Here is a 27,630-nt window from a genome sequence, read left to right as displayed (position 1 = left end):
AACAACTGTAAAACCAGAACAAAACAACAACTGATTTTTCTGATGAGCAACAAAATTTAAACTCCCCACAAAACAATCCGATATAACTCACACCCCACTTATTTTATAGGGGCTAAATCTAGCTTTTTGCTCCTACTTTGACAACAGAAGAAATTTTTCATGGTTGCTATAGATTCCTAATGACACGGCAGACCCTCCTGCCTCTGGGTGCCTGCTCCATGGGGGACAATAGCCACACAGCATTAGAACTGCCAAAAAATTAACTGTAGAGTCCCCATGGAGCTAAGCTTTGCAGGGAGCTAAGATTTGCAGATTGTCATTCATGTGCACAGCTTTTCCCTATTTTTAAAATAAATGGAGAGTTCACCTTCAGATTGAAAATCCCCAAACCTTCCCATCGAGTCGTAGATCCCAAGGTCATAAGAGACCATTCTAATGATCTACTCTAACATCCTATGCAACAGAGGCCAGAAAACATCTTCAAAATAACTTCTGGAGCAGATCTTTCACAATAAAATTCCAATCCTGATTTAAAAGCTGTTGGTGATGGAGAACTCACCACAGCCCTCGGTAACGTAGTGCAGTGGTTAATGATGCATACTGTTCAAATGTAGACTTTATTCCTGGACTGAATTTGTTATACGCTTCTCTGATAGAGTGAAGAGCCCTTTTTAAAATATTTGTTCCCCATGTACGTACTTACGGGCTGAAATCAAGTCACCTCTATTTTTGCTCCCTTCAGGGCTCAAAGCCACAAACGGTGTGCTGCACAGCACTTTGGCAATGATTTAAACTTCCTCCTTTGCCCCACCCCGTTGGCAGGCCTACTTCTGGGCACCAGAATTGGAGACAGCCTTGTAGCAATGGTTGCCCCAGTCCCAAAGACAGAGGTAAAACAATCTCTACTCCTACTCAAGATTCCCCCGATGTTGCATCCCAGGATTACATTAGCCCTTTTGGCCCCAGTGTCGAACAGGGAACTCATGTTCAGCTGAGGTGCCCCAAATCTTTCCCAGAGGTGCTGCTAACCAGGAGAAAGTCAACCATCCTGTAAGTATGGCTTACGTTATTTGTTCTTAGATAGACATAGCAGGGCTGACAGCTACTGTAGGCATGGGGACAAAGTGTGTGTGGGGGGCATTCTGAGCCCCAGGAAGGGGCGGAGCTTTGAGCAGAAGTGATTGGCTTGCTCTGAAACTGACAAGGAGAATCTGGATACACAAGCCTCTCTTTTTGTTGGGTCATTCTGCTTTGGTAGTTACAAGCTCCGTATTAAAGTAACATGCAAATGACTGGCTACGTGAAAGACAGCATGGGCAGGATTTTGCTTTTCTCATTGTCATCAGGTTTTTAGTAATGTTCACTCAGACTGCAGTCACTCCTCCTAAGAATATTGAGTCACTAAGGTCTTGTCTGTACCATTACACCAGGAGTTCTCACACTTCCTTGTACTGACAACAAAAAATACTACATAACTCCAGGAGGCAGGACTGTACGAAGAGCCTGCCCCTGCCCCTTCACCTGGGGTGGAGGACCAAAGCCCAAGGACTTCAGTCTCAGCTGTAGGCAGAGCCCAACCACTCAGGGTGGAGGCCCTGGGGTTTCTGCTTCAGCCCTGGGTGGCAGGGTGGGTAGTAGAGCTCAGGCTTCAGCCCTGGGCTCCAGCAGGTCTAAGTCAGCCATGGTGACCAGTGATCTCTCTATTTTTTTACACCCATGGGCAGAATAACTTTTGTTATGTGCACCAAGACGTGCAGATGTGCGCTGCCAACAGAAACACATGCTGCCCACTGTGGGCGCTCTGCTGATCAGCCAGGCAACACCTGAATCTCTCCTGGGCAGCTGCCCAAGTGCTCAGGTAACAGGGAACACCGGTGGTGACCCTAATGGGGCTCTGAGCCATTTTGTGATCCTGACGCCTGGTTGGGAACACATCAAGCTCATGTACGAATCTACCCAACAAACAAACTAATCTAAACCTCTTTGGAAAAAAACTCGAACTCTGATCTAGTCCTGTTTGAAAAGGGCTTAGCTGAACGGATATGTCAGCAGTGTGCATGGGGCAGTCAGACTGTGGCAGGCTTGTGTGACATAGATCCCCCTAACTGCTGAGGCTGCGGTCTAACTGTGTAGGCAGTTATTGTCTTTGGCAATATTTTGCCTCGATTACAATCTATTCTGTAAAATGCAGAAGTAATTTCCTACATACCTGGAAATATTAAAATTTCCATATTAATCTATTTTGAAAGCCAAGCACTGGAAAAAATACTCACATTTAGATTCAGTAGCATCTTGTATCTACCTTGCAGTATTTACTGTGGAAGACCACACAGATTTAGGCCCAAGGTTTTATTATATTATAGATCTTTGTTTAGCTTTTTTCTTTTTAAAATAACGAGTGTAGTTGTTTTACTTCTTCATTCTCCCCTCTCTCCACTGCACTTGTCTAAGAAATGAAATATTCTTTTCATACACATGTCTATCACTGCTTAGAAATAGAAGGAATTTGTAGAAAACACAATTTTGAGGCAATTGAATTGGAAATTTTCATCCTGTGAACTGCCCACCTGGAAAGACCATGTCAACTTTAATTCCCGCCCCCACCCCCCAGGCAGAAAGTGAAGTTGACAAGACATGGGCAGCCACCATTTTGATTTTCCTGAAAGTTGTCAGGAAAAAAATTGATAATTTTCCCTTAGAAAATTACACAGAAGGAAAATTCCTGACCATTTCATAATCAGCAGGGATACTGAGTAGATCAAGATATTTCCAGCTCCCCATGACACAAACTGATAGTCAGGTTTCATAAAGCTCTGTCCAAGCTTTCTCATTTAATAGCTATGACCACTAACAAAGATCTCCAGAGCGAAACAACAATGGCAAATAATCAACAACTCTGGAGTCTCACAAATTATAGTCCCTAACATTATGCAAGTTACCCAAATTAGTCAAAACAGCTTTGAAAAAGCACTACAAACTCTTTTAAATCAGTAGTAGCTAACAGCAGAAATGGGAACAGCTAGCATCCAATGTTCCCTCTAATCTTTGCCATTCATGTGAGGGTTTTTTTTTCCATCCATGTGTGGAATATTTTTTTCTGTGTGCACCAAGGCATGAGCAAATGTGCACCACCAGTAGAAACAAAAATCTACCAGTGGGCACTCTGCTAACCAACTGGGCGGCATCTGAATCTCCGAGTGGTTGTAAAAACACACAGCTTCCAGACTCACAGCTGGCTAGCATCCCTTAGTTATATTCACCAGATTAGTTGTAATTATATACCAGATTCACACATAAAAAAGAGTCCCACTCACCCATTTCCTGCCTGGTGCTGCACACGCCTGTCCCATACTTCTGTAATACATCTCCCACTGTTTTCAAAGCATTCGCATCTGTTTCTGCAAAGCCGAGGTAGTTATATGAGCCCATATTGATTACATCCTTGATAGTTCTTCCAGTAATCCTACAATTAAGGCAGATTTTAAAGAAGGGGGTAATAAATACGTAACTAATGCAGATCAACATTTTTTTTCTACCGCAATATTCCAACTACAGCACTCTGTCGACAGAAGTCACTGTTGGAAGAGATTTCCCAACGAAACTTCTGTTGACAGAGTGAGGCCACACAAAAAAAGCCAAATCAGAAGAGCATTTTGCTCTGCTGACAGAGAGGCCAGACTGCTCGGCCACTCTCTTGGCAAACCAGGCACCCAGAAGCACAGCAGACAGGGAGACCCATTTTTCTGGATGCCCTGTCTGTTGAAAGAAGGCCCCCCCAGAGTGTCCATACAGCATAAAGCAGTGTTAAACCTCAGGGCTGAGAGGTAGAATGCTACAGGCGAAAGTGCTGAGTTTTGTCAAAAAATTGTCAACAAAACACATTTTGTGTGTGGATGTTCCAACAGTTTTGTTGATAAACCCAGGCTTTTATCGGCAAAACTCACTTGGGTAACTGTAGCCTTTTCGGGTTTCATTCAGGTTAAAGCAATTTTTTTAAATAAAAGCCCATTTGTAACATAACTTGGCCCCCTTTCCTACTGCCTGGCAAAACAGCGTTTAGAAGCAGAGTGCTCTTTCTTCAGCTGGCGTAGCACAACTGAATTCAATGGCTGAAGTCATAAATAATCTTTGCCATTTGTAGATGGATTAGACATTTTTTTGTAAAACCCATTAACCTATAATTAAAGCAGATTTTAAAGAAGGGAACAATGAACAAACAATACACATATTATTTTAAATAAATACTATGTATAAATGAACAAATGAATATGTACCCATCAGGTTTTGTTCTATTGCTGTATTTCAACTTGGGAAATTACATTCTGCATACTTTTCCCATTACAGTTTTCTGCTTCTCTGGCTAAAAACTGTTGCTTGCTGCCTGTAGCCTGACCCACCTAAATGTCCAGTTGTAATCATCAGTAATACGTTCCATCAGGTCAAAGTGTGGCCCTGGGACGCTGCAGATTGGGCGGTTCCAATTATCTCGTATTCTCATGTAGAGGTTTCTTGTATAGAAGTTCTCAAAATCTTGATAAAGTGGCACAAAATCCTGGTTTGAAAACACGCACAGTGTTACATTTCGAGGAAAGTTCCAATCTTGTATACTTTATTTATTTAAATTAAAAAGGCAGAGAAATTCATTCTGAGACTGGTGGTCATACAAGCCTAGTGCTTCTGTGCCGTATAAACTCCAATGTTTGCAGATTTGCTTGTTTATCTACATTCCCACGAATGGCCAATTTACATCCGCCTGGCAAGCAGCAAAGAACTCATGAAAGGGTCCAAAAGTTCCTAACAGGTGGAGCCATCATGCTCGATGCACACGGTGAAATTATTTTGAAAATAGACTGTTTCATTTTAATGCTGCTTCTGGCAAATGTGGGGAAAAACACAATGTTCCCTCTAATCTTTTTCATCCAGGTGTAGAGAAGTATTACACAAAGGTGTAATAAAAAGGCTTTATTGGAAAGTCTAGGATCCTGATTACTCACAAGTAGCCAAATCACAGAGGACATAAAAGGGTGATACTTAATCTTATCTATTGTGCTACTTCATCATGTAGCTTTTGCTGCTTTAAAAAACCCTACAAAACCAAAACAACCTCTCTCCTCCTCATTTCAGGAACAGAAACATCTTCCAACAGAGCTGGCATACTTTTTAGCTGGGTCCACACTACACAGTTCTGTCTACAGAAGTCACTGTTGACAGAGTTTTGCCAACAGAACTTCTGTCTACAGAACACGCCCGCTCCTTATAGAGGCTCCCCCTGTCCACAGAGAGCAGCCAGATTGCTTAGCCTTCTGTTGATAGAACAGCCAACTGGAAGGTCTGAAAACTGGGCTGCCAGGGGAACTGAAAGCCCTCTCTGTCGACAGAGGGCCTCCAGGAGCATCTATGCTACTTTTCTGTCTACAGAATCTGCCTACAAAGGCGCTATGCCTCAAACTTTTGAGACATAACTCTGCCGGGAAAAAAAAAAAAAAAAAAAAGAGGTTGTGTTCTGTCGACAGATTCTAGACAGACTGCATTTGTAGTGTGGACACTCCCTAGTTTTGTCAATAGAAGGCCTCTTCTGTGGACAAAACTTTGTAGTGTACACACAGCCTTTGTGTCTTTCCTTCTGTAGCTCCAGGTCCCTTGAGTGAAACTCCAGTAGGTTCAGAAGGAGAAGAAATAATAAATGACTCAGTTTTAGAATCCATACAAAGTGATGCACGATAGCTTTTCTGTGCATCCTAATGCCATGACTTGAGGGCTCAATATCTTAAGCCTACCAGAAAAAGAAGCAATTCTTTTGTGTCTCACGGAAACATAAGACTCTCTCACTTATTTCTAACCCTGACCATTCACAAGGTTCCGAGTGTCAGACCTGCTACCAGTCCAAAAATGAATATGGTCAGTCCTGGGTCTCAGGACAGTTTAATTTTGGGGTGCAGTCAGTCGAAGAAGGAAAAATGTTTGTGATATATATGGCCCATATTTGAAAGCTGTTCAGATTGTTAGAAGTAATGCCCTCAGGAGAATCTAAGGGATTAAAGAATGAATTGCTCATCTATAGTTCCTTGTAATCATTTGTGCTTCCTCTGGCAGGTCTGGTTTAAATTGTCCGATAATCAATACTGATACAGTCAGTTTAAAGCAGACCTGTCAGAGGAGATGGAAACATGTACGTCTTTTTTGTTTTGGAGGTTTTGTAGCTGGAGCAGAAGAACTGGGCTAATTTATGATCTGCTTCAGATTGGAATATGCCAAAACACTGTATTTGAAGTAATGAGATGGGAGCTTGACAATGGCTTCGGTTTTAAAGGGGGATAAGACCATCACATCGTCATTATTGTATGTGGTGTGCTAACAGAATGCCAGTGTATTACTGAAAATTCTTTAGGGGCATTGCTTATGCATGTGCTAGTTTAATGGAATTTGGGTGAGATCAATCCCCAATTTATACTGGCATAGAGCTACAGTTTCCAACAATTGTTATACATCAGGGTTTTATATTTTGATCTCACAGATTATTTTATTTTTTGATTGATAGACACCTGTGTGTGAACTTCATTTGTTTTACTATCTCCTGGGTTCAGAGGAATGAAACAAGTCACTGTTTTTAAATAGTGAAGGGTAGGTCTACACAGCAAAGTTATTTTGAAATAACAGATGTTATTTTGAAATAACTAGCCTACTAGCTACATAATGCAACCATCATTTAAAAATAATTTTGGAATAGCGGTTGGCTTATTCTGCAACTGGCAAACTTCATTCTACGAGGAATAGTTCCCACTTCAAAATAGGTGCTGTTAAGACAGGGAATCGAGCCTATTTTGAAATAAGGCATCGTGTGTCTAATAGTTCTATTTCAGAAAAGGCTCAATGGCCATGGCTAAACTACCCCCCACTTCAGAAGGGGCATGTAAATTATGGCCATTTGGAAACGCAACTGAGGTGCTGATATGAGTATTCAGTGCCTCATTTGCATAATGGCAGGTACTCAGGCCATTGAAAATGCTTATTTCGAACTAAAAATAGCTGTGTGGCCGGTGCTCCTTTGAAAGGGTGCCCTGATTTCGAAAGCACCCCGTTTTCAAAAAAAAGCTAAGGGTTATTTTGAAATGCATTTTTGTGTAGCTGTGTCATTTCAAAACAAGCTATTTTGGAACAGCTCTTCTGGAATAGCTTATTTTGAAATAAGGCTTCTGTGTAGACATACCCTAAGAATTGTTAAAAATATATACTCTTAGGTTAAAAATGTCGATTACTAAGATAAACAAAACAACAAATGTTCATGCTACTGGAAATAGTGCTGAAAGTGAATTGGCACGACGATTCCCTTTGTAACGAAACATCTGAACTGGAGTTTTTGCTCAAATTCAATACTTAGCTCTTTGGCCTCAACTGAGCTAGCAATGACCTTACACACTACAAAGACAGCTTCCTCATCTTTGATATTCATAGTGATCTCAGGCAAGTCACTTAACTTAATAGACGCTTGCAGTAAGAAATTTTCTCCCCCCCTCGTCCTCACCCTTTCCCCCCCTTTGTCCTATGTACCCGATTTGTCAGTTTTCATTTGAAATTTTTTGTTTGAATCTCTCTCTTATATAATTGTCATTTCAATTCACTTTAAGCATTATTTCCAGTACAGCACTATCTTCAGATCTGAACAAGTGGGTCTGCCCCACAAAAGCTCGTCACCTAATAAATTATTTTGTTAGTCATTTAGGTGCTATATGACTGCTTTTGTGTTTTGTTAAGATACAGACTAACACGGCTACCTCTCTTTTACTAAGCTAAAGAATAGGACATGCCTGAACTTTGGTCTTTTGCAACATATTTTACCATCAAAGCCAATATAAAGCTGTTGATTCTATGAACTAATACTTCTGCCTCCTTTTATTATAAGAGGCTGTTACTAGCAAAGTGTTTTTTTCGACTGATAGAAGAGGAAACCCAGCTTCTGCAGAGACCACTGCCAGTATGTACATAGATCAGCTGGCAGAGTACTAAAGTGTAATCTTTACTACAGATAGTGCTTGAGTTCACTCTCCTCCCCACTCAATCACTTTATTGGAGCAGCTTGACCAGCCTCCAGCAGTTCAGGAAAACAGGAATCTCCTGCCCTGTGGATCCGACTTCACAAGGAATTTTCAATTCTAAGGAGACTCTACCCCAGGGTGTTAATCCCCTTCAAATCCCTATATGAAGCTGCTCGTGCAACAACACTTCAGCAGTTAAAAACAGGCCTGGCTTTGCAACAAAGCAAGCAAGGTAGTTGCGTTGGGCCCTGCATCTTCAGGGCCCTGTGCTCCAATTGCCTCTAGCATCCACCGCCCACCAGCCAGGCCCTACTGTCAGCGTGCTGCCTTGGGTCCTGCCCATTGGCTGGCAAAAAACGATTTTGTGCCTTGATATGTTGCCAATTTCCTTTACCAAATATATGCAGTAAACAATGTGCAATACTCAAACACTCTTTTCATACATACTTTTTGTTCTTCTCTTTCTGCAGCATAGTGACATCTTTCTAGTCCCCAGGCTCTCATAAAATCTCGCAGGTAGCCAAATATTGTTCCAACTCCAAAACCCACGTAAGTCAAAACAGCAACATACATTGGTGCTTGCTCAAAGTGTTCATTAAATGACCTTTTGTAGAGACTTCCATTGGATATGCCATTTGTCTGAAAAAACAAAATCAGAATTTATGATTGAAACATTTCTATTGGCCTTAAAACCAGAATAAGTTGCTCCAAGACCTCAGGTTTTTAGATGCAATCTCTCTGTATACAGCATAAATTAGTAGAGGTGTATCACCATAGTCAGTGGGGCCGTATGCTACCATGGGCTCTGGGACAACATGGGAGGAGGGCCCTGCTCTGCCCCCATTGAAAGGGGTGGGGTCAAAGGTGAAGGGGTAGGGCTTAGGGGAGTGAACCCTAAGCAATGCTAACACCGCATCACTGGGTCCCCCGCATCCTAGCTTGGCCTGCACTAGGGAGGTAACTCGACTGCAGATACACAATTCTAGCTACAGCAATTGCGTAGCTTGAATTGACTTATCGGCAATCAACTTATCTGGCTGTCGTCACTGAGGAAAGTTGATGGGAGAGTTTCTCCTGTCGACCTCCTCACTGCTTGCAGTAGCGAGGACTAAGGGGCTGACTGCTGACCCTGACAGGTTGATTTTGCATGTCTCTACCAGGTGCGTGAAATCAAACCCCAGAAAATCAACCCTGAGCTGGTCCATCTTCTGGGTGAGGTAGACATGGCCTTAGAGCCACACAGAGCAGAAGTGGCAGAGCAGCACTGCTGTAGCATTTCACAGGGGCTTGAAGCAGCAGCAGTGGCAGCTGGAGCTCTGCGCCCCTTTGAAACACCAGGCCCTGGGGCAACTGCCCCCTTTGCCCCTCCCCCGCTGGTGGGCCTTCTCACATTATTTGAGCCAGCACACCGTATATTTAAGGAGGAATACTGTAGTCCTTGATATAAGTTCTAGGAGTGCAACAAGCAGTAACCAGAAAGAGGGCAACTGGGGCTCGTATTTCAAGTTATTTTACAAAACTGAGATTGCAGAATTTGCCAGTGTTGAAATCAAGGATGGTTGTTTGAATCCATGTAATAAAATTCATTGGACATCTCACAGAAACAATACCAAAACAATTTTTTTCTGTGTATGAAAAAGCTACTTCCACAGGCACGCTTAATGGCTTTGCACGCACCAAGAGAAATGCACAGATCCACTTTAAAAAAATAGCAGAGAAAAAAAAACAGTAAAGGTGCTAATGTTTCTGAGGCGCAATTTTATTTATTCAAATTTTGTAATTTTCATTTGAAAGAGAGAGAATAAATTCTAGCTAGACCCTCATACATACATATATTTATATACAGACTCAAGCTGTGAGGATTTTGTTTCCACCTTAGATTGGATTGTAAGGTTACAGTGCAACCCTTGATTTACAAATGTAACAATTGTTGGGTCACAAGTTAGCGACTTACTAAATGTCCAAGATGAAAGTTTGACATGCTAAATCAATACTAATCAGCATAGCGATCTTATCAATACCTACAGCTTCTATCTCTGCTGCTAAGAGAATGGAAATTCAACTAAAGATTGAAAAAATACTCCTCTCTATCAGGTTTAAATATTGCAAACTTTTCTGTATTTTTCAATATACCTAAAGTATTTATTGTATAAAACCACCTCAGAGCCTATTTGTTCCTCATCTCACAAGCACACATTACAAGCATGGACTAATCCAGAACTGGTTCATTTACTACATTGCAGTTCTCAACGGTAATGAAACAGAACCATTTTTCGCAGCTTTCTTGTGATGCTTGATGCTATTGTACCATGGTACCATCCACTCCAGCTTGGACACCTATGTGGGTCAGCTACACATTGTGATTACCATGTGAAAATGAAAGGATGAATCCCAACGTTTGGCCTCCAAACATGAAGGTAAACCTGAGCCTCACCAACTGAGCTCCATGCTGTGTTCTGACATTGATAAAACCTACCACTAAGACTAGGTGTTCTGTGAGTTGCACAATATGCACAGCCAATCTAAGTGAAAACATACTTCTTGTTTGTAATCACCTTATATCCCAGAGCATGTTTCTACACAATCACTTGATGCTATACCTGTCCCTAATGTGTTTTGAAACTTCTGATGCTTATGAAAGAGAACATACTGTTGTGTAACTTGAAAAAAATTCTCACTGGTAATTACATGGGAATCAAAAAAACTCTCGGTGTTTCCAAGCCATTTCAGAATGACAGAAGTAAAAGAGTTCACCTATGATAAATCAGAATTGCCCCTCCCATAATGTCTCACTTGTATGGCCCCTGACTGATTTTTCTGTGGGTCAGCAGCCATCAATCCAAAAAAAGGTGCCACACCCTGGATCTAGACCACCCCAACAGATATTTGTCTATCCTGCTCTTAAAAATCTCCAATGATGGAGATTCCACAATATCCCTCAGCAATTTATTCCAGTGCTAAACCATCCTGACAGTTAGGAAGTTTTTCTTAGGCTATGTCTACAGTAGCCAAAACTTTGAAATGGCCATTTCGAAGTTTACTAATGAAGCGCTGAAATACATATTCAGTGCCTCATTTGCATGCGGGCAGCTGTGGCACTTTGAAATTGGTGTGGCTTGTCCAGACGGGGCTCCTTTTTGAAAGGACTCCGGCTACTTCGAAGTCTCCTTATTCCCATCAGCTCATAAGAATAAGGGGACTTTGAAGTAGGCGGGGTCCTTTCGAAAAGAAGCCCCGTCTGGACGAGCTGCGCGGCGGCGAGCTGTGTCAATATTGAAGTGCCGTGGCCGCCCGCATGCTAATGAGGTGCTGAATATGTATTTCAGCACTTCATTAGTAAACTTTGAAATGGCCATTTGTATGGCCATTTCAAAGCTTTTGGCTAATGTAGACATGGCCTTGATGTCTGACCTTGGTGCTATTTAAGTCCATCGCTTCTTATCCTACCCTCAGAGATTAAAAAGAATAATTTTTCCTTCCTCCTCCCTGTAACAGTCTTTCAGGTACTTGAAAGCTATTATCATGTCCCCTCTCAGGGTATGTCTAAACAGCAGTGTTTTTCTGAAATAAGCTATTCCGAAACAGATTTTCTGGAATAGCTTATTTCGAATTAATGCTTATTTTGAATTAATTAACACAACATGCATTTAGAAATAACCCTCAGCTATTTTGATATAGAGCGAATATACCCACATTTGACATACCCACAATAGAGCCTATTTCAAAATAGCAGCCATGGGAGGCACTATGTCTTATTTCAAAATAGGCTCCATTCCCTGCTCACCCAGCTCCTATTTTGAAATAGCTGTTACAGAATAGGCACCATTTCTCATGGAATTAGGTTTCCCTATTTAGTGGTCATGTTGTTTAGATGAGAGCAAAGTTATTTCGAAATAAGGGCTGTTATTGCGGTATAACTTTGCTGTGTAGACATACCCTCAGTCTTCTCCCAAGGCTGAACAAACCAACTCTTTCAATCTTCCTTTATAGCTCATGTTTTCTGGTCCTTTTTTGCTCTTCTCTGGACTGTCTCTAATTTCTCCACATCTTTCCTGAAGTTTGGCACCAGGAAGGGACACAGTACTCCAGTGGAGGTCTAATCAGCACAGAGCAGAGCTGAATGATTTCTCATGTCTTGCTCAAAACACTCCTGCTCATACATTCCAGAATGGTGTTTGCTTGTTTTGCAACGATGTCACACTGTTAACTCATATTTAACTTGTGGTCCACTATGCCCCTAAATTCCTTTCTGTAATTCTCCTTCCTAGACATCTGTCTTCCCATTTTGCATGTGTGAAACTAGCAGTTCCTTCCTAAGTGGAGTACTTTGTATTTTGTTTGTTAAACTTCATCTCATTCATCTCAGACCATTTCTTCCAGATCAGCAGTCAGCAACCCCTGGCACAGGTGCCAAGTGTGGCACATGAGCAGATTTTCATCAGCATGCAAGGTGGAAGCTCAGTCCCTCCCGTTCTCCCCCATGTTGCCGGGAGCTCGCTCAAAGCTCTGTCAGTTGTGGATTTATAAAAGACCGGCTAATACTACCAACCACTTCTTAATCAGTAAAGTTCTACTTCTTAATTTATTTATCAATGAAGCTGTTGTAAGTAGGACTACTAGTGACTTTAAAAAGTATCACCAGCATTCAGACCATTCATAGAGGTTAAAAGGTCAAATTTAGGAACTTTGCCTTGGAAAGGTTGCTGACCTCTGGTCCAGATCATTCTGATTTTCATACTTTTCTCCAAAGCACTAGCAACCTCTTCCAGCTTTGTATCACCCACAAACTTTACAGATGCCAAGCATAATGGTAAAGGAAGCTTATTTTTTAGTCTCAAAGTGGATTAGGCCCTGGACTTTCTTCTGTAACTTTTAGCACCAGTGAATTTTCCCTCAACTGATGCTAAACCTCCTGCAAGGAGGTAGCTGTATAGAGTGAGTTAATCAATAATACAGTATTCATCTTAGAAGCAGGGCTTTATTATTTCTAAGTTATGCATTTGGACATGGAAATCTTCCCAGCCCCTTTCATAATCTAATAAACATTGTATTTGCATACCTGCTTTAAAAAGCCTCTCTTTTGCCTATCTGTAGTTTCTACAATGTTCAGTCAGCATCTGCAGAAGCAAAGTGAAGTAATTGTGCTGAAGGAGACGGGACTGGCTACCACTACTCCAGAGTCATTTTTTCAGATGAGAAAAAGAGCTTCCTGCAAACCATGGCCTGTTTAGAAGAGAGAAAATCTGATCCATAAAAGATAAAAGTTTCCTTCAATGGACAGATGTATTGTAGATGTGCCAATAGGCGGGATAAACTGATTATTACAGGAAATTGATCAAAGGCTATGCTTGATCTATTATCAGCTTTCATTAGGGAGAACTCAGAATTCAAGAGGAATGTGCAACAATAAGAAATACTAGATGAAAACAATAAATCACATGATTTCTACCTCTGTCTACAGTTCCACAGATTTCAACAGGTAACTGAGACTACATGCAGACATCTATGACCATGCATTCCTACGGCAGACAGATGAGAGAGGACAGTGATTATTACTGACATAGTCTAAACGCTGGCATTTCCTTCCTAGCACTGGAAGAAAACCTGCATTGTTCATCACCATCTGATGTGGCTGGCGATAGTTCTGCTCTGTAAGGAGAGCAATCAAGATGTAGATCAAGTCTCAAAGAAGTTGAAGTGGCTCTATTTAAACTTGCAAATATTATACCCAATGCTCCAAATAGCAAATAATTAAAAAAATTCCTTGCCATCATTAAGGAATAATTTAATTCAGGGATGGCCAAACTTAGTGACCCTTTGAGCGCCACATGCGATAATGTTCATAACCTTCAGAACCAGACGCACCTGCCCACACCTGAGGTGTCAGTCCTGTGGGGCTCACCTGCCAGGATTTGGGGCTTTTGTAGCAGGATGTGGAGCATGAGCCATCTGCCCCATGGGACACACCTGCCAAGGCTCAGGGATCCAGCAGGTGTGAACTGCAGAAGTCAAGCCTGGAACCCTACCATAGGGCAAAAGCCCTGAGCTCCGCTTCCTGCTTGTCTGTTAGGCAGAGAACGGTGGGGCACATAGCACATGTTGAGAGCCGCACTTTAAGAGCTGCAGTTTGATCACCCCTGAATTAGCTAAACATCAAATAGGGATTTGTAGCTCTGAATCATACATGATCCGCCATTATCCTGCCGGAAAACAAAACAAAAAATCCTAAACTAACTTAAATCAGCAGGCCCAATCATTAGAAGTATTATTGACACAGATCCAGATGCTTCCATTGAGGTCCACTATTATTGTTTAAAAGATGGGGTATACTTTTCTGTAATGGCCTGGAATCATTTCTTTCACAACCAACCAGGATGTCAGTTCCGATCAGATATGCCAGAGTCTTTATTAGGTATACGGTTATTAAATTAGGGCTGATCATAGATATGATAAATCTACAAATTAATAAAAAAAGAGGTACAGCAGCAGGTATTTTGACAGAGAACAAGAAAATACGTCCCTCATGTCCTGCACAGTGAAGCTCAGTCAATGAAGAGCACTTTCATATATGATCCCAGTATGCCTACAGTGCCTGTGATTATCAGACAATTGTTCTGGCTGAAAGCTCAGAGGACGCATGTTTTAAGAAAAAGTCTATATGGACTGAGGGTTATCTATATCTCTGAGCCTGGGTCCACTGACTTGGGCTCACACTGCAGGGCTAAATATAAGTGTCGATGTTCAGGCTTGGGCTGGAGCCCAGGATTTCAAACTCCTTGAGGAAGAGGGTCCTGGAATCCAGGCATCAGCCAGAATGTCTAGACCGGTAATTTAATCCTTCAGCATGAGCTCAGTGACTCAGCTTTTGAGGGTTTGTTTGTTTCTCTTTGTTTGCAGTGCAGAGGTATTCTCAGTCCAACTGATTTCTGGTGAGATTTGGCAGCCTATCTCCTTTAACTAAGTTTGAAACATGTTACTCTCAGTGAACAGTATTAATTGTTTGCTCTGGAGCATCAAACTTATGCAAGAATCCTTCCTCTGCACCTTCCGCATTTGCTGGTTTTATCGGAGAATACCCTTTGACAGAGAACTTTAATCAAGCCACAGCCAAACTTCTAGGCACACAGTGCAAATTCATGACAGCACAAGCCTTCTTGGAATCAGGCACACAGGTGGCAATAGTACTTACACAGGGAATTGCCATATTAATGGGGAACTGCCACTTCCACAAATTTCTTTAGATCTCAACACTTTCCCATAGTCAAACACAAGGGATAATCTAGAAGCTACATCTATGATATGGCAGAAATATTCCAGGTCTACCTATCCCAGTCTTAAGAAATGTCTTATGCATGAACCTTTCTGCTTAATACTATGAGCCTGGAGCTGAATGAGTATCATGCTAGAAACATGTAGGACCAATGCCAGATATGAAAGCGCCGTTAGAATTTATATCCAGGAGGAGAGGAGCTCTTCCAAGTATAAATGACTTATTAGGAGCTATAACTCATTTCTACTGTAATACAGTTATGGTTAGTCCTGTGGCACCTAATAGATTAACAGATTTATTGGAGCATAAGCTTTTGTGGGCAAAGACCCACTTTGTCAGATGTCGATGAAAATGTTTGGGGTCCCTAGCTTAGGATGGCTATACATCCCCTTTTGGTCTCAGACATCCCAACTTTTGGGAAGAGCAAATGGAACAAGTGCCCATGGCTTCTGTCAGGCCTGGAAGCAAGACCTCAAGGGGAAGAGAAGGAACAGGTTGGAGGGAGAAGTGGGAAGTCTGGAATATTGGCTACTCTTGTGGCATTCCTGTGCATGGTCCCTGTCACCTCATGTGGCGATCCACCATTGCCTGAGTCAGGCTGAAAAGGGACTCAGCTCCGGCTTTTCACTGGCTCAACAAACTGCTTGTCCAGATTATCCTATGCAGAACCCTCCCTTTTGGCTTTATTGGGAATTCCTAATACATTCTGTCCCCATCTCTGAATCCAAGTATACTGGGAAATGGGTACCCGTTATTATTGTGATCCACAGAGTAGGACCCCCTAGAGTCTGAGTATACCATTCATGAAGCTGGCAAGCTCCAAGCAGTGGTGACCCTGACTTGATGTCACTTGAACATTTGATGAATCTCCACTTTCAGAAGCAGAAAAGATAAAAATTATCTTCGCATCAACCTTCATTTGTGATATAATGACCTCACTGTCAATGAATCAGTAGCAATCCTAGATTTACTGATGAATAGTCAAAATAAAATTGAAAATTTGAGGGCAACACAATATTAATACAACACAAAACAAAGACATGCTATCTATTGATATTCTCTGCCTTTGTAGAAGACAAGTGGCATCATAGCTTCATAGCCATCTCACTAGCTAAACCAAAGCCCTGCATCCCATCCCAGAAGAATCCGACTATTATGTAGAGTTCTTTTATTTTTTAAAAAAAAGTCTGCATCTACTAACAAAGACCCATCAGGAATACTGCTCGAAGTTATAGTTATGTAATGCACTTTATTAGCCAAAAAGAAGGCACCAGAAACAAGAAAACATAAACACATCTAGGAGAATTTACAAAATCTGTTTGATCTTCTAAATATCACTATCTTACGGGACAATTTGCCTGTTAAAACCTGCTTGTGAAAGATATTGGTCTAAAAAAGATGGCCATTATGAACCTAATTATTGCTCTCTGTACTACCTAGAACAAAATAAAGAGGAACCAATCTTGGTATTTTAAATAGGAATTCTCTCTTCCACTCAACAATCATTTATAGTCTTCATCTAGCATTCTGTCCTGGGAACAATGTACCTTATGAATGTCATCACTGGGCTGGGTTCATTACTATTATTTCCTCAGGGGAGCTTGTTGTGTTACTATCAAAAGATGAAGATGGTAGTGCTGTGAAATTAAGTGGCTGCAGGCCAGCATTGCAACTGGTACTTCTTTTCAGGAGTATATTAATTGTCATAGTATAAGAAGCACTTGGAAGATGAAAAGGTTTGCATGCAAAAATTCTATGGATTGTACCAGTAGCATTTAACAGTAGACTCTGCTATGTAGCCTCACCATCAGATCAGACAGGGATTATCATCGTCCACCAAGCAAGGCTATTTTAGAATAGGTTTCATTCCACAGCATGTTGAAAATTGCCTGCTACCAGCAGGAGCAGAAGTGATATTTTTGACAGCAGAATCCTGGAAGGGTAGAAAATACACTCCTACATGATACTAAGGAGGAAGATAAGTGTATAGGCCAAAAGCCAACAGTACAAAGTAAAACATCATATAGGATAAAGAGTAACTAAGAAGACTGTTCTCTCATTAAATTAACTTTGGGAGGTTGTGTGTAGGTCCTCATCATACTCACTCAACATTCCTCTTAGCCTTCAACAAAGAGCTCTACATTGTTTCTATTCCCGCATACTCCCCACCATTTTAGCAGCTATACCTACCACTTACTCCGGGGATACCTTTAGAAACATAGGCTGCGTCTACACGTGCACGCTACTTCGAAGTAGCGGCAGTAACTTCGAAATAGCGCCCGTCACGTCTACACGTGTTGAGCGCTATTTCGAAGTTGAAATCGACGTTAGGCGGCGAGACGTCGAAGTCGCTAACCCCATGAGCGGATGGGAATAGCGCCCTACTTCGACGTTCAACATCGAAGTAGGGACGTGTAGACGATCCGCGTCCCGCAACATCGAAATAGCGGGGTCCTCCATGGCGGCCATCAGCTGGGGGGTTGAGAGATACTCTCTCTCCAGCCCTTGCGGGGCTCTGTGGTCACCGTGGGCAGCAGCCCTTAGCCCAGGGCTTCTGGCTGCTGCTGCTGCAGCTGGGGGTCCGTGCTGCATATACAGGGTCTGCAACTAGTTGTTGGCTCTGTGTATCTTGTGTTGTTTAGTGCAACTGTGTCTGGGAGGGGCCCTTTAAGGGAGCAGCTGGCTGTTGAGTCCGCCCTGTGACCCTGTCTGCAGCTGTGCCTGGCATCCCTATTTCGATGTGTGCTACTTTGACGTGTAGACGTTCTCTCGCTGCGCCTATTTCGATGTTGGGCTGAGCAACGTCGAAGTTGAACATCGACGTTGCTGGCCCTGGAGGACGTGTAGACGTTATTCATCGAAATAGCCTATTTCGATGTTGCAACATCGAAATAAGCTATTTCGAAGTTGGGTGCACGTGTAGACGTAGCCATAATGTCCTTGCACCAAATTAAACCAGAACCAAAGTTTCTGGGGCATGTAGAACTCATCCGTGATGGCTCATCCCTACTTGCAGCTAACTTGGCACTCCAGAGAGCTTGTAGCAGCACTGACACCCATACATGACTTTAAAGAGGTTTCTTTGAAAAGCTTTTAGGGTCAGTCAAGAACATATGATGTGGGAGGTTACCACAGAGCTTTTGTAAATCTGATAGTAATTTCTGAAACCCTAACAATGCCAGTTATCAAGTGTTCTCTATTTCAAACAGTACATAGAAAAAGGTGGTGGTGCTGATAATAGGGGCATCACAGCTTCCCAGGGAACGGGACAGCCACCCCTTGGAGAGGCTCCCTAGTAGTTGGAGCTGCCTCCACTAGGTGTGGGGTGCCAGGGAACAAGGCAGCTGCCCCATGGCAGAACACTGTTGGCAGCAGGCATTGACATCATGAAGGGCAAGGGTAACAGGGAAGCCTCCCCACAGAGGAGGTACCTGGCAGTGGGGGTGCTGCCCCAAGGCACAGGGTGCCAGGAAACTGGGCCACTGCCCTGCAGTGGGGCTTCCTGGCAGCAGAGCCCCCACAAAGCCCCACAAAATACAGGACAATTTGCCCATTCTCTTAAAAAAGTCAGGATGCCTATGGGGCAGCTTAGATAAGGGACTGTCCCAGGAAAAATGGGATGGATGGTCACCGGCAGAAGACAAAGGGCTTGAGGGCACTATTCATAGAGGCCGTGTCTACACTATCCCAAAACTTCGAAATGGCCATGCAAATGGCCATGTTGAAGTTTACTAATGAACCGCTGAAATACATATTCAGTGCCTCATTAGAATGCCGGTGGCTGCGGCAATTCGAAATTGCTGCGGCTCGCCCAGACGGGGCTCCTTTTCGAAAGGACCCCGGCAACTTCAAAATCCCCTTATTCCTATCAGCAGATTCTTTTGAAAAGGACCCCCGTCTGGATGAGCCGCACGGCGGTGAGCTGCAGCAATTTCGAAGTGCCGTGGTCGCCGGCATTCTATTGAGGTGCTGAATATGTATTTCAGAGCTTCATTAGTAAACTTCGAAATGGCCATTTGCATGGCCATTTCGAAGTTTGGGGCTAGTGTAGACACGGCCTAAAGGTGGTGGCCAGAGTAAATCAGTCCAACTCTGGAAGGTTTATTTAACTCTTCACTTTGGTTTCTTCTTCAACATTTATAAGAGGGGTCTCAGAATGGACTTGAGTAATTCCCTTAAGCAAACCCTGCCCCCACCCACTGACGCAATATGAAGAAATATTTCCTTGCTACCTCCCCAAGGTGTTGACTAATTACACAGGCTTCTACACTCCAGACCATCCCTACACAGAAGTAAATTTGATTGTTTCCCCTCAGTCCCACTGAGAAGTGGGGCAGCTGCCATGGGGCCTGGTTATTTGAAAGGATCTGGGGTTCCTGGCCACCCCTACAGCTACCCCAGTCCTGCCCCTTCTACATCAGGCCCATTGCTGGAGCCCAGAGTAGCCCCACCTACCTTGCCCAGGGCTGACAAAGTCTGTCGGCCATCATGTTTCCCTTATAGAGAGAAGAGTCTTCTATTCAAGAGAAGCCAATTCTCCCTCCTGCAGCTTGTTTATCATCCCTTCTACTCCTTTCTTATCAGAAGAGGCATTTTTATAGGTCACCAGCAGCCCTTAATTGCACTCAGGTTTCTCTGATTAACCAGAGATAACCCTTTTTTCATAGAAAACGAAGGGCCTGCATTATTCTAGGATTGTAATATCTGCCTTTCACTCTCTTATAGCCATCAGTTCTGCTTTTATCGAGCTTCACAGGAATAACTGGACCCTGTCTATAGTTACTTTCTGATTCTAAAACAAAATCTCATAGAACTCTGTAGTGGGCTTATCATTCTGTGTTGCATTCTGAAAGTTGCACCAAAAGGAAGCGCATTGAAAAAAAAAAAAAGAACTTTGCCCTACTGGGGTATTGAAACATACAGACAGCGCACTCTGCCCATCTCACAAGGGCCGCCCTTGGCTGAGGAGACAGATTACACTGCTGCACTGGTTTGTTGGGGGGTAGAAGGCTGTGCTTCTCATTTGGCATGGAAAACTTCTGGCTGTGCTACTACCACCCAAAACATGGACCACTAGGTGTATCTAATATTACGGGGACCACAAAAGTCCATCGAAAATCATTACATTTTCAAGAAAGGATGCATTGCTTCAGATAGGCACAGAGCAGGCAGAGAGCAGACGATCACAACCAGTGTTCTCTTTACTGTTTTCCATCAGTGGGTGGGATACATTTTGTTATATGAACCAAAGCATGTGTGGATGGGTACCACCAATAGAAGCACATGCTGCCCACTATGTATGGCTATAGGTGCTCGGCTATTCAGATGGGCAGCATTTGACTCTCTTCTGCGTGGCCACCCAAGTGCTCAGCTTACGGGGAATGCTGATGACAACCCCATGGACCCTAGAAAAGTAGGGAAGCAGCAGCAACTTTCAAAAGGATAACTACATTGACAGACATAGGACCACTTGGCACAAAGGCTGATCCCATCGCCATCCTCTCCTGCACCCAATCTCCATGAATCTCATTCTCTGAAGAAAAGCACAGAGGGCTCAGTAGCTGTAGAGGAAAGGCCCTAGGATCTGAATTTTCTATATTTGTGGAGACAGAGAAAATGATCTGGGCCTTACTGACTGCTACTGTTATCTATTTAGTTGTAATACTTGTGAGAAAAACCATATTTATTGGCCATGACCCAGATTGGAGTAACAAAGTATTTCTTGTGCTATTGTAACACACTCACTGAGGGCTGTGGTTCACTGTCCCATGTAGTGGAATCTTGACCACTTACACAAAGAAAGAATGAGCCTCTTTCACAGCCTTAGCTGAGTGCCAGCTAGCTTTTAGCTCACACGGGCCGTTTCTACACAGGCCACTTCCTTTGGAAGTGGCACGCTAATTCAGGGAGCGAAAGATGCTAATGAGGCGTGGATGCAAATTCCCCATGCCTCATTAGCATAACGTCACGAAAATTTTTGGGAAGAAGGGACCTCCGGAAGGAGGACTTCCTTCTGGAAGCCCCCCCAGGGCCGTGCTTCTACACGGCGTTTTGGAGTCTGGAAGAATGGTCTTCTGGACTCCAAATTATGTGATGTTATGCTAATGAGGCACGGGGAATTTGCATCCGCGCCTCATTAGCATCTTTTGCTCCCTGTATTAGCGTGCCACTTTCTTGCCTGTGTAGAAACAGCGACTGTGTAGAGTCTTGTGCACTAAGTTCCAGAGGGACCATGATCAAGCCCGCCCGTAGGCAGTCATACTGCATCTCACAACTTCAAATGGTTGTCAAAAATTAGGTAAACCCCAAGGAATTATTTTATGCAATCGCTTAAGTAATAATTTCTACATGACTATTTTAAGTGCAATGACAAAAGAACGTTTGAATAAGCTGTTCCAGTAATTACGCAGGGTTCTATAACTACAGGAACACAATTGGCCTTCTCTTGCCTACACCTCCAGCAATTATTACATCTGAGGAGGCTAAGCTTGAGTAAATGTTCTGGGCAGGGCTCTATAAAGGTAAACGTAGATTCCAGATATGGGGAAAGAAATTGAGCAACTGCCTCTGTGCGTGTCCTGATTCATCTGCAGACTGCCTCCCAATATATGACTTCAGGTCTGCAGAGAACCCAAGGCCTGAAGGTAGAGGAGAAGGTGAAAAGATTTCTAAAAGCAGCAGCACAGGTGAAAAAGAAGAGGCAGGTATGTGAACAGAGGAAAGGAGGAGGTGGAAGGAGGGGCTAGCTGAAACGTGTTTGGTTTGGCCCATCTAAAACAACCTGATTCCCAGGCCAGAATCTCCCATGCTGTATTCATAGCTTCCTTTCTTTTTCTGAGATATCCATATTTGCATTTAGCAATATTAAAACGAAGGTTTGCTTATGCAGTTTATCAAGTGATTGTTCTGAATAAATGACCTCACCTCTTCAGTATTTACCACTGTCCCAATTTTTGTGTTATCTGCAAATTATATCCATGATACATTTATGTTTTCTCCAATGCCATTGATCAAAATTTTAAGTAGCATAGGGCCAAGAATCTCTTCCTGTGGGACCCCTCTGGAAGCAGACCTGAAAGATAACAATTCCCCATTTACAGTCATGTTTGAAGACTGTTTCCATTGTAAGTTGCTCTTCCCCAAATGTTTGTGACTATTTCTTGAACAACAAGACCTCCAATAAGAATATCATTCAAAACTTGTGGTGTTTCCCCATTACTACGATTTACAGGGAACCAGCTGAGCAGAACCAAATGAATAAGCACTTCAGACTTGACATGGTGCACATTCTCCGTGGGGACAGATATTTTGGAAATTGGAAAAATAATCTTTAAAAGTTGTAGTAAATGGTTCCTACTGAGCCTAAATAGTACTTTAAAAATCAGACAGACAGACAATCTGGTCTTTAGAAAGGAGCTTAGAACTCTGCTTCTTCGAAAATCACTTCTCTGAGAATCTAAGGAAGCATCACCCAGTATGTAATAGTTACATAAGAGGTAAGAAGTCCCTGTGAGCAGTCATGGGGAAGGAAAGCAAGGATGGTTTTGATGGCTCAATAAGGTGCAGCAGAATCCTTCTGTATTGGGTCAGAAAGGAAACAGGTTGTTGGTCAATATCTGGACATTATGTATCTAGTGAAGCAGCAGGGAATTTCCAGCCTCTTTCCTCTGCTGGATTTGTCTCCAGGCCTCATCACAAGTGATTTATTTGAGTCACTTGTGCAGTTACAAAACCCTGATGGTACCTCAATTAATTGCACACTAGAGGAAGATGTGAATTAGTCAGGTGCACTATCTACAATTCTTTGAGTTATAGTAGCACTTAGAGGCTTTAGACATGATTGGGGTTCCATTGTGGTAGGTGCTGAAGACATACATGACAGTCAGCCCCTGCCCTGAAGACATTACAGTCTAAACAGACAAAAAGGACACAGAAAAAGTTGGGGCTCAGCAGTAGAGGGACATGTATTGATTTTATGGCATGTGCATTGAAACAAGGTTGTTGACCAGTTCTTACAAAAATCAAACAGGGCCCTCAAGGAAGGACATGCATAAGCTGCTTTTAAGAACTGCACTGGTTCTGTTATAAACTCTCCAAGCAACTTTTATTCATTAAAACCCCTCTCAGAGTTGGTCTAGATCAGGGGTCTGCAACCTGCAGCTCCGGAGCTGCATGCAGCTCTTTAAGGGCTTCTTTGTGGCTCCTGATGCTATCATTTTAAAGTAAAAAAATCCCTCTTGCTTATTTTTGATAAACAGTGAACATTTAAAAGCCCGACAATGAACAACACCTATCTAAACAGCAAATGATAGGTGATCTTGAAACATCAGATAACTTCCCCTTTAATATGTGAAGTGCATTGTGGGATATAATACTGCCTTTTGATCGGTGACAGAGATAGCTGTATTAGTCTGTATTCTATCAAAACAAAAAAGCAGTCAAGTAGCACTTTAAAGACTAACGAAATAATTTATTAGGTGATGAGCTTTCGTGGGAAAGACCCACTTCTTCAGATCATAGCCATACCAGAACAGACTCCAATTGCTATGATCTGAAGAAGTGGGTCTGTCTCACGAAAGCTCATCACCTAATAAATTATTTTGTTAGTCTTTAAAGTGCTACTTGACTGCGCTTGTGCATTTTGATCATGATGCTAATAAAGTCTGGATTTTGAAAAGGAAAAGGAAGCTTGTGGCATTCCTGCTGTGAAGGGCAACACTCATTTTCAGAAAGAAAACTGAAATTAAATGTGAAGTAAAATTGGTGTAATTAACATGGGTTTGGAATAGATTCAAAACGAGGAAAATCAAAGATGAAAACAGAAAATTTTAAACGTAGTGGACCCAATCCTTTGCATTTATATCAAGTTTGCAAAGAGAAATTCACCAACAATAAAAAATGCAACCTCGAGAGGCATCTTCTCAAAAACCACACTACTTTTGCCAAACAGTGTCCAGCTGGAGATGCCAGAAAAAAAGCCAGGAGGAGCTGCTATGCAAAGCAGAGCAAAGTAAGAACACATTCGCTAAATGGGTGAAATCACCAACCAGCACAACTGTGGCTAGTTTTGTTGCAACTCAAGAGATTCTGAAATGAGGAAAGCCATTCCTGGATGGCGAATACATGACTGAGTGTTTTATCAAAGTACCAGAGCAGCTGTACCGTGATTTCAAAAACAAAAACGAAATTGTTCAGAACCTAGCGTCCTCCAGAGAGAGAGAAAGTTTGGGAGTGAAAGTCAGGAAGACAGGGATACGTACACACATGAAGGCTGTGGACACATTACAGTGCAATTTCAAAAGGTGAACTTTTGAAAGCCACCACTTGAAAGCTCACCTTTCAAAAGAGAGCAGCTACACACAAAAAGTATCGGTCCACCCTTTCAAAAGAGCCCTCCATCCTTTCAAAAGCCTGTGGCTACACAGCCCTGGGCGTTCTTCGAAAAAACAAAGCCGGAAACACCATACACAAGTTTGCATGGCTGACAAGTCCTGTCGAGAGCCACTCCCTTAAAAGGCCGCTTCCCAACACCCTCGCTGTGCACACGCCAAGGGCTGCCAGGCTTCCGCAGCACAGCCCACCACATGAATGGGGCAGAGTGAAGCAGGGCCACTGGAGACCCACATGAATCTGGAACAATGTCACTGGTTGGCCCCCACTCTCCAGCACCAGGACACCTGGACACGGCCCATGCTCCCCCTGGAGAAAAGGGTTGCGATCACACTGTGAAAGCTGGCCACCCCAGAGAGCAACCATTTGGTTGGGCAACAGTCTAGGGTGGGTAAGGCCACTATCATGGAAGTAAGCCAGCCTGGGTTACACACCCACCACAGAGAAGGGACAGGGCTCCCCAGAAAGGGACAGGGTAGGGGACCCCAAGAAGGGATGGGGGATGAGCCCCTGGGAGGGGAGGGGGGCCCCTGGGAAGGGACAGGGGAGGGGACCCCAAGAAGGGACAGGGGAGGGGGCTAGGGCAGGGCCCCCAGGAGCCTGCCTGGGCACCCTCCCCTGTCTGGCTCCTCGTTCTTGTGTTGGAGGGTGCATGGCTGCAGGCTCATGCTGTCCCTGCTGCCAGCACGCTCTCAGCTTCCTGCCATGGGGTTTCTTGGTCCCTGGGATGTTAAACGTTGCTGGACTCGGAAAGCATAGAGCTCCTCTGGGGTGGTCCATGCTGTCTCCATGCCCCAGTGGGCTGGCACCATGGAAGACCCTCTCTTTCAAAAGAGAGCCCCATGGTGTGGCTACACATTTTTTTTCAAAATTATTTTTGAAAGCAGGCACTCTTCCTAACACGAAAAGGGAAGAGCGAGTTTGAAGGGTGGGCCACATTCTTTCGAAAGTAATTTTGAAGGAGCTCTGTTTGTGTGTTGCCACTCCCTGGGATATTTCAAAATAGGCCCTTCTTTCGAAAGTATTTTTGAAGGAATTTCCCTTGTGTGGCCACGGCCATAAGGTGTGAGGAAACAGAATATGCAAAAAGTTTGTGAACATGCAGCCGTAAACATGTATCCCATTACAAATCATCGTGTGTGGGCTGTTCTTCCAATAAGAGTTACAAAAAGTATGCTTTGGCATTATTTATTAAGGACCATCTCATATTCACCTGCACTGAGGCTCTTTAATTGTAGAGTACTTTTTACCAAATTTGAAAAATAAATGGCACTTCCTGCTATCTTGGTTGCTGACCCCGGTCTAGATGGTGCTTGATCCTGTCATAAATGCAAGGGCCTGGACTTGATGACCTCTAGAGGGCCCTTCCAGTTCTATGATTTTTTTAATTTAATTTATTTGTTTGAATTAGCAATTCTAACATTGGATCAAGAATTGCTTTGCTATAAAATAAAGCAGACATTACATTTGAATAAATTGCATTTGGTTGTCTTGTTTCAGTCTGGGTCTTCAATTAAACTGATCATCCAAAATCTTGGATGGCATCAAAATATCATCCACTAATCAGGAGTCAAGAAAATAGATCAGCAGGAAAAAGGGTAACAGTGGAGGTTCAGATAGCTGGGATTCTAATAGAATACTGTCCAGAAAACAATTGCAGAGCTGGTATGCTTAAAAAACAAACAAACAAAGGAAGCACTCCCAACTGTACGGTAATTTATTACATCCTGTCAGCTTCCCATGATGATCAGGTCTTGCAGCCCACATGGAAATCAAAACAATGTTTCCCAAACACCCTGGTGTGCAATGTAAAAGCCTATGCAGAGGAGAAAACTTATAATCATAGAAATGTAGGGCTGGAAGGGGCCTCGAGAGATTATGCAGCCGACCGTGCTCAGGCAGGGCCAAGTAAACATAAATCATTCCTGACACATATTTATCCAAACTGTTCTTAAAAAAAAGCTTCCAGTGATATGGGGTGATTCCACAACCACCCTAGGTAGCGTATTGCCAAGCTTAAGTATCCTTATAGTTCAAAAGTTTTCCCGAATATCTAACCTAAATCTTATTTGTTGCAAATTAAGCCCATTGCTTCTTGTCCTAGCTGCAGGGGACATGAAGGACAATTGACCACAGCTGAATGTTAGCTACTCACAGAGTGCAGTCTTTCAACCTGTTGTGCACCCCCCTCACAGGGATTTCAGCTAGACCACATTTCCAAGGTTTGTTTACAACGAAGTCAATAGAACATTACAATGCATTACAATACATCCTTTGGAGTGGAGAAATCAGCATTTTAAAGGATCCTTACTCCATTGTCTCATATTATGTAAAACCTGGGGTTAAGGTGTATTACAATCCATGAGGGAATACTTATAACTTGACTGGAAAAGACTTAAGACTCTATGAAAAGTAAAAGATGGACAAAGTGCATGAGGTCAGTTCATTATGTTTCCCTGAATAAGCTGTGGACGTTTTTGTATTGCCATTAAAAAAAAAAAGAGAGAGATTAAGGTCAGGTTTTCCAGAGTTAGCTTCCATTTATGAAGTGACCAGATTTCAGAAGAGTGGGGTGGAAAAGGGTGGGGGGAAATCATTGCCAGCATCCTAGCTTCTGCCTCCTGCTGAAGCAACAGCTGCTCATGGGGGCTCAGCAGGCCACACCCACCCCAGAGTTGAGTGGGGAGGTGGCAAGCTGACCCTATCCCAGGATCTGGGGTAGGTGGGGGGAACCGGAAGAGGGGAGTTGTCTCACCAATGATCAGCCTAGGACAGCGACTGGGCTTGGCTCACTCCGATCCAGGCTGGATGCTTCCAGTGCTTTCTGTCCAGCCAGCAGGTTGAGAAGGGTGGCACTGACCCAGCCCAACTCCACAGTGCTCCTGTAGATGTGAGGGGGACACCACAGCACTGACTGGTAAGGAGCTATGAAAATTG

At 43.1% G+C, this 27,630-nt stretch overlaps 1 protein-coding gene across 1 annotated transcript in view; it reads right to left on the bottom strand.

Annotated features, from left to right (window-relative positions):
- SPTLC3 (serine palmitoyltransferase long chain base subunit 3) overlaps positions 1-27,630 on the bottom strand; it is a 127,374-nt gene that overhangs the window by 73,148 nt on the left and 26,596 nt on the right. The window contains exons 2-4 of the mRNA XM_074988475.1: positions 8,481-8,672; positions 4,398-4,552; positions 3,315-3,463 (exon numbers count right to left, since the gene is read on the bottom strand). Coding sequence (XP_074844576.1) covers positions 3,315-3,463; positions 4,398-4,552; positions 8,481-8,672 — 496 coding nt within the window. The remainder of the gene's footprint in view (positions 1-3,314; positions 3,464-4,397; positions 4,553-8,480; positions 8,673-27,630) is intronic.

Source organism: Carettochelys insculpta, chromosome 3 (assembly GCF_033958435.1).
Source record: "Carettochelys insculpta isolate YL-2023 chromosome 3, ASM3395843v1, whole genome shotgun sequence".
In the NCBI taxonomy this organism is placed as follows: Eukaryota; Metazoa; Chordata; order Testudines; family Carettochelyidae; genus Carettochelys; species Carettochelys insculpta.
The sequence above is the reverse complement of the archived record's forward strand: the minus strand, read 5'-3'. Positions and strand labels throughout refer to the sequence as shown.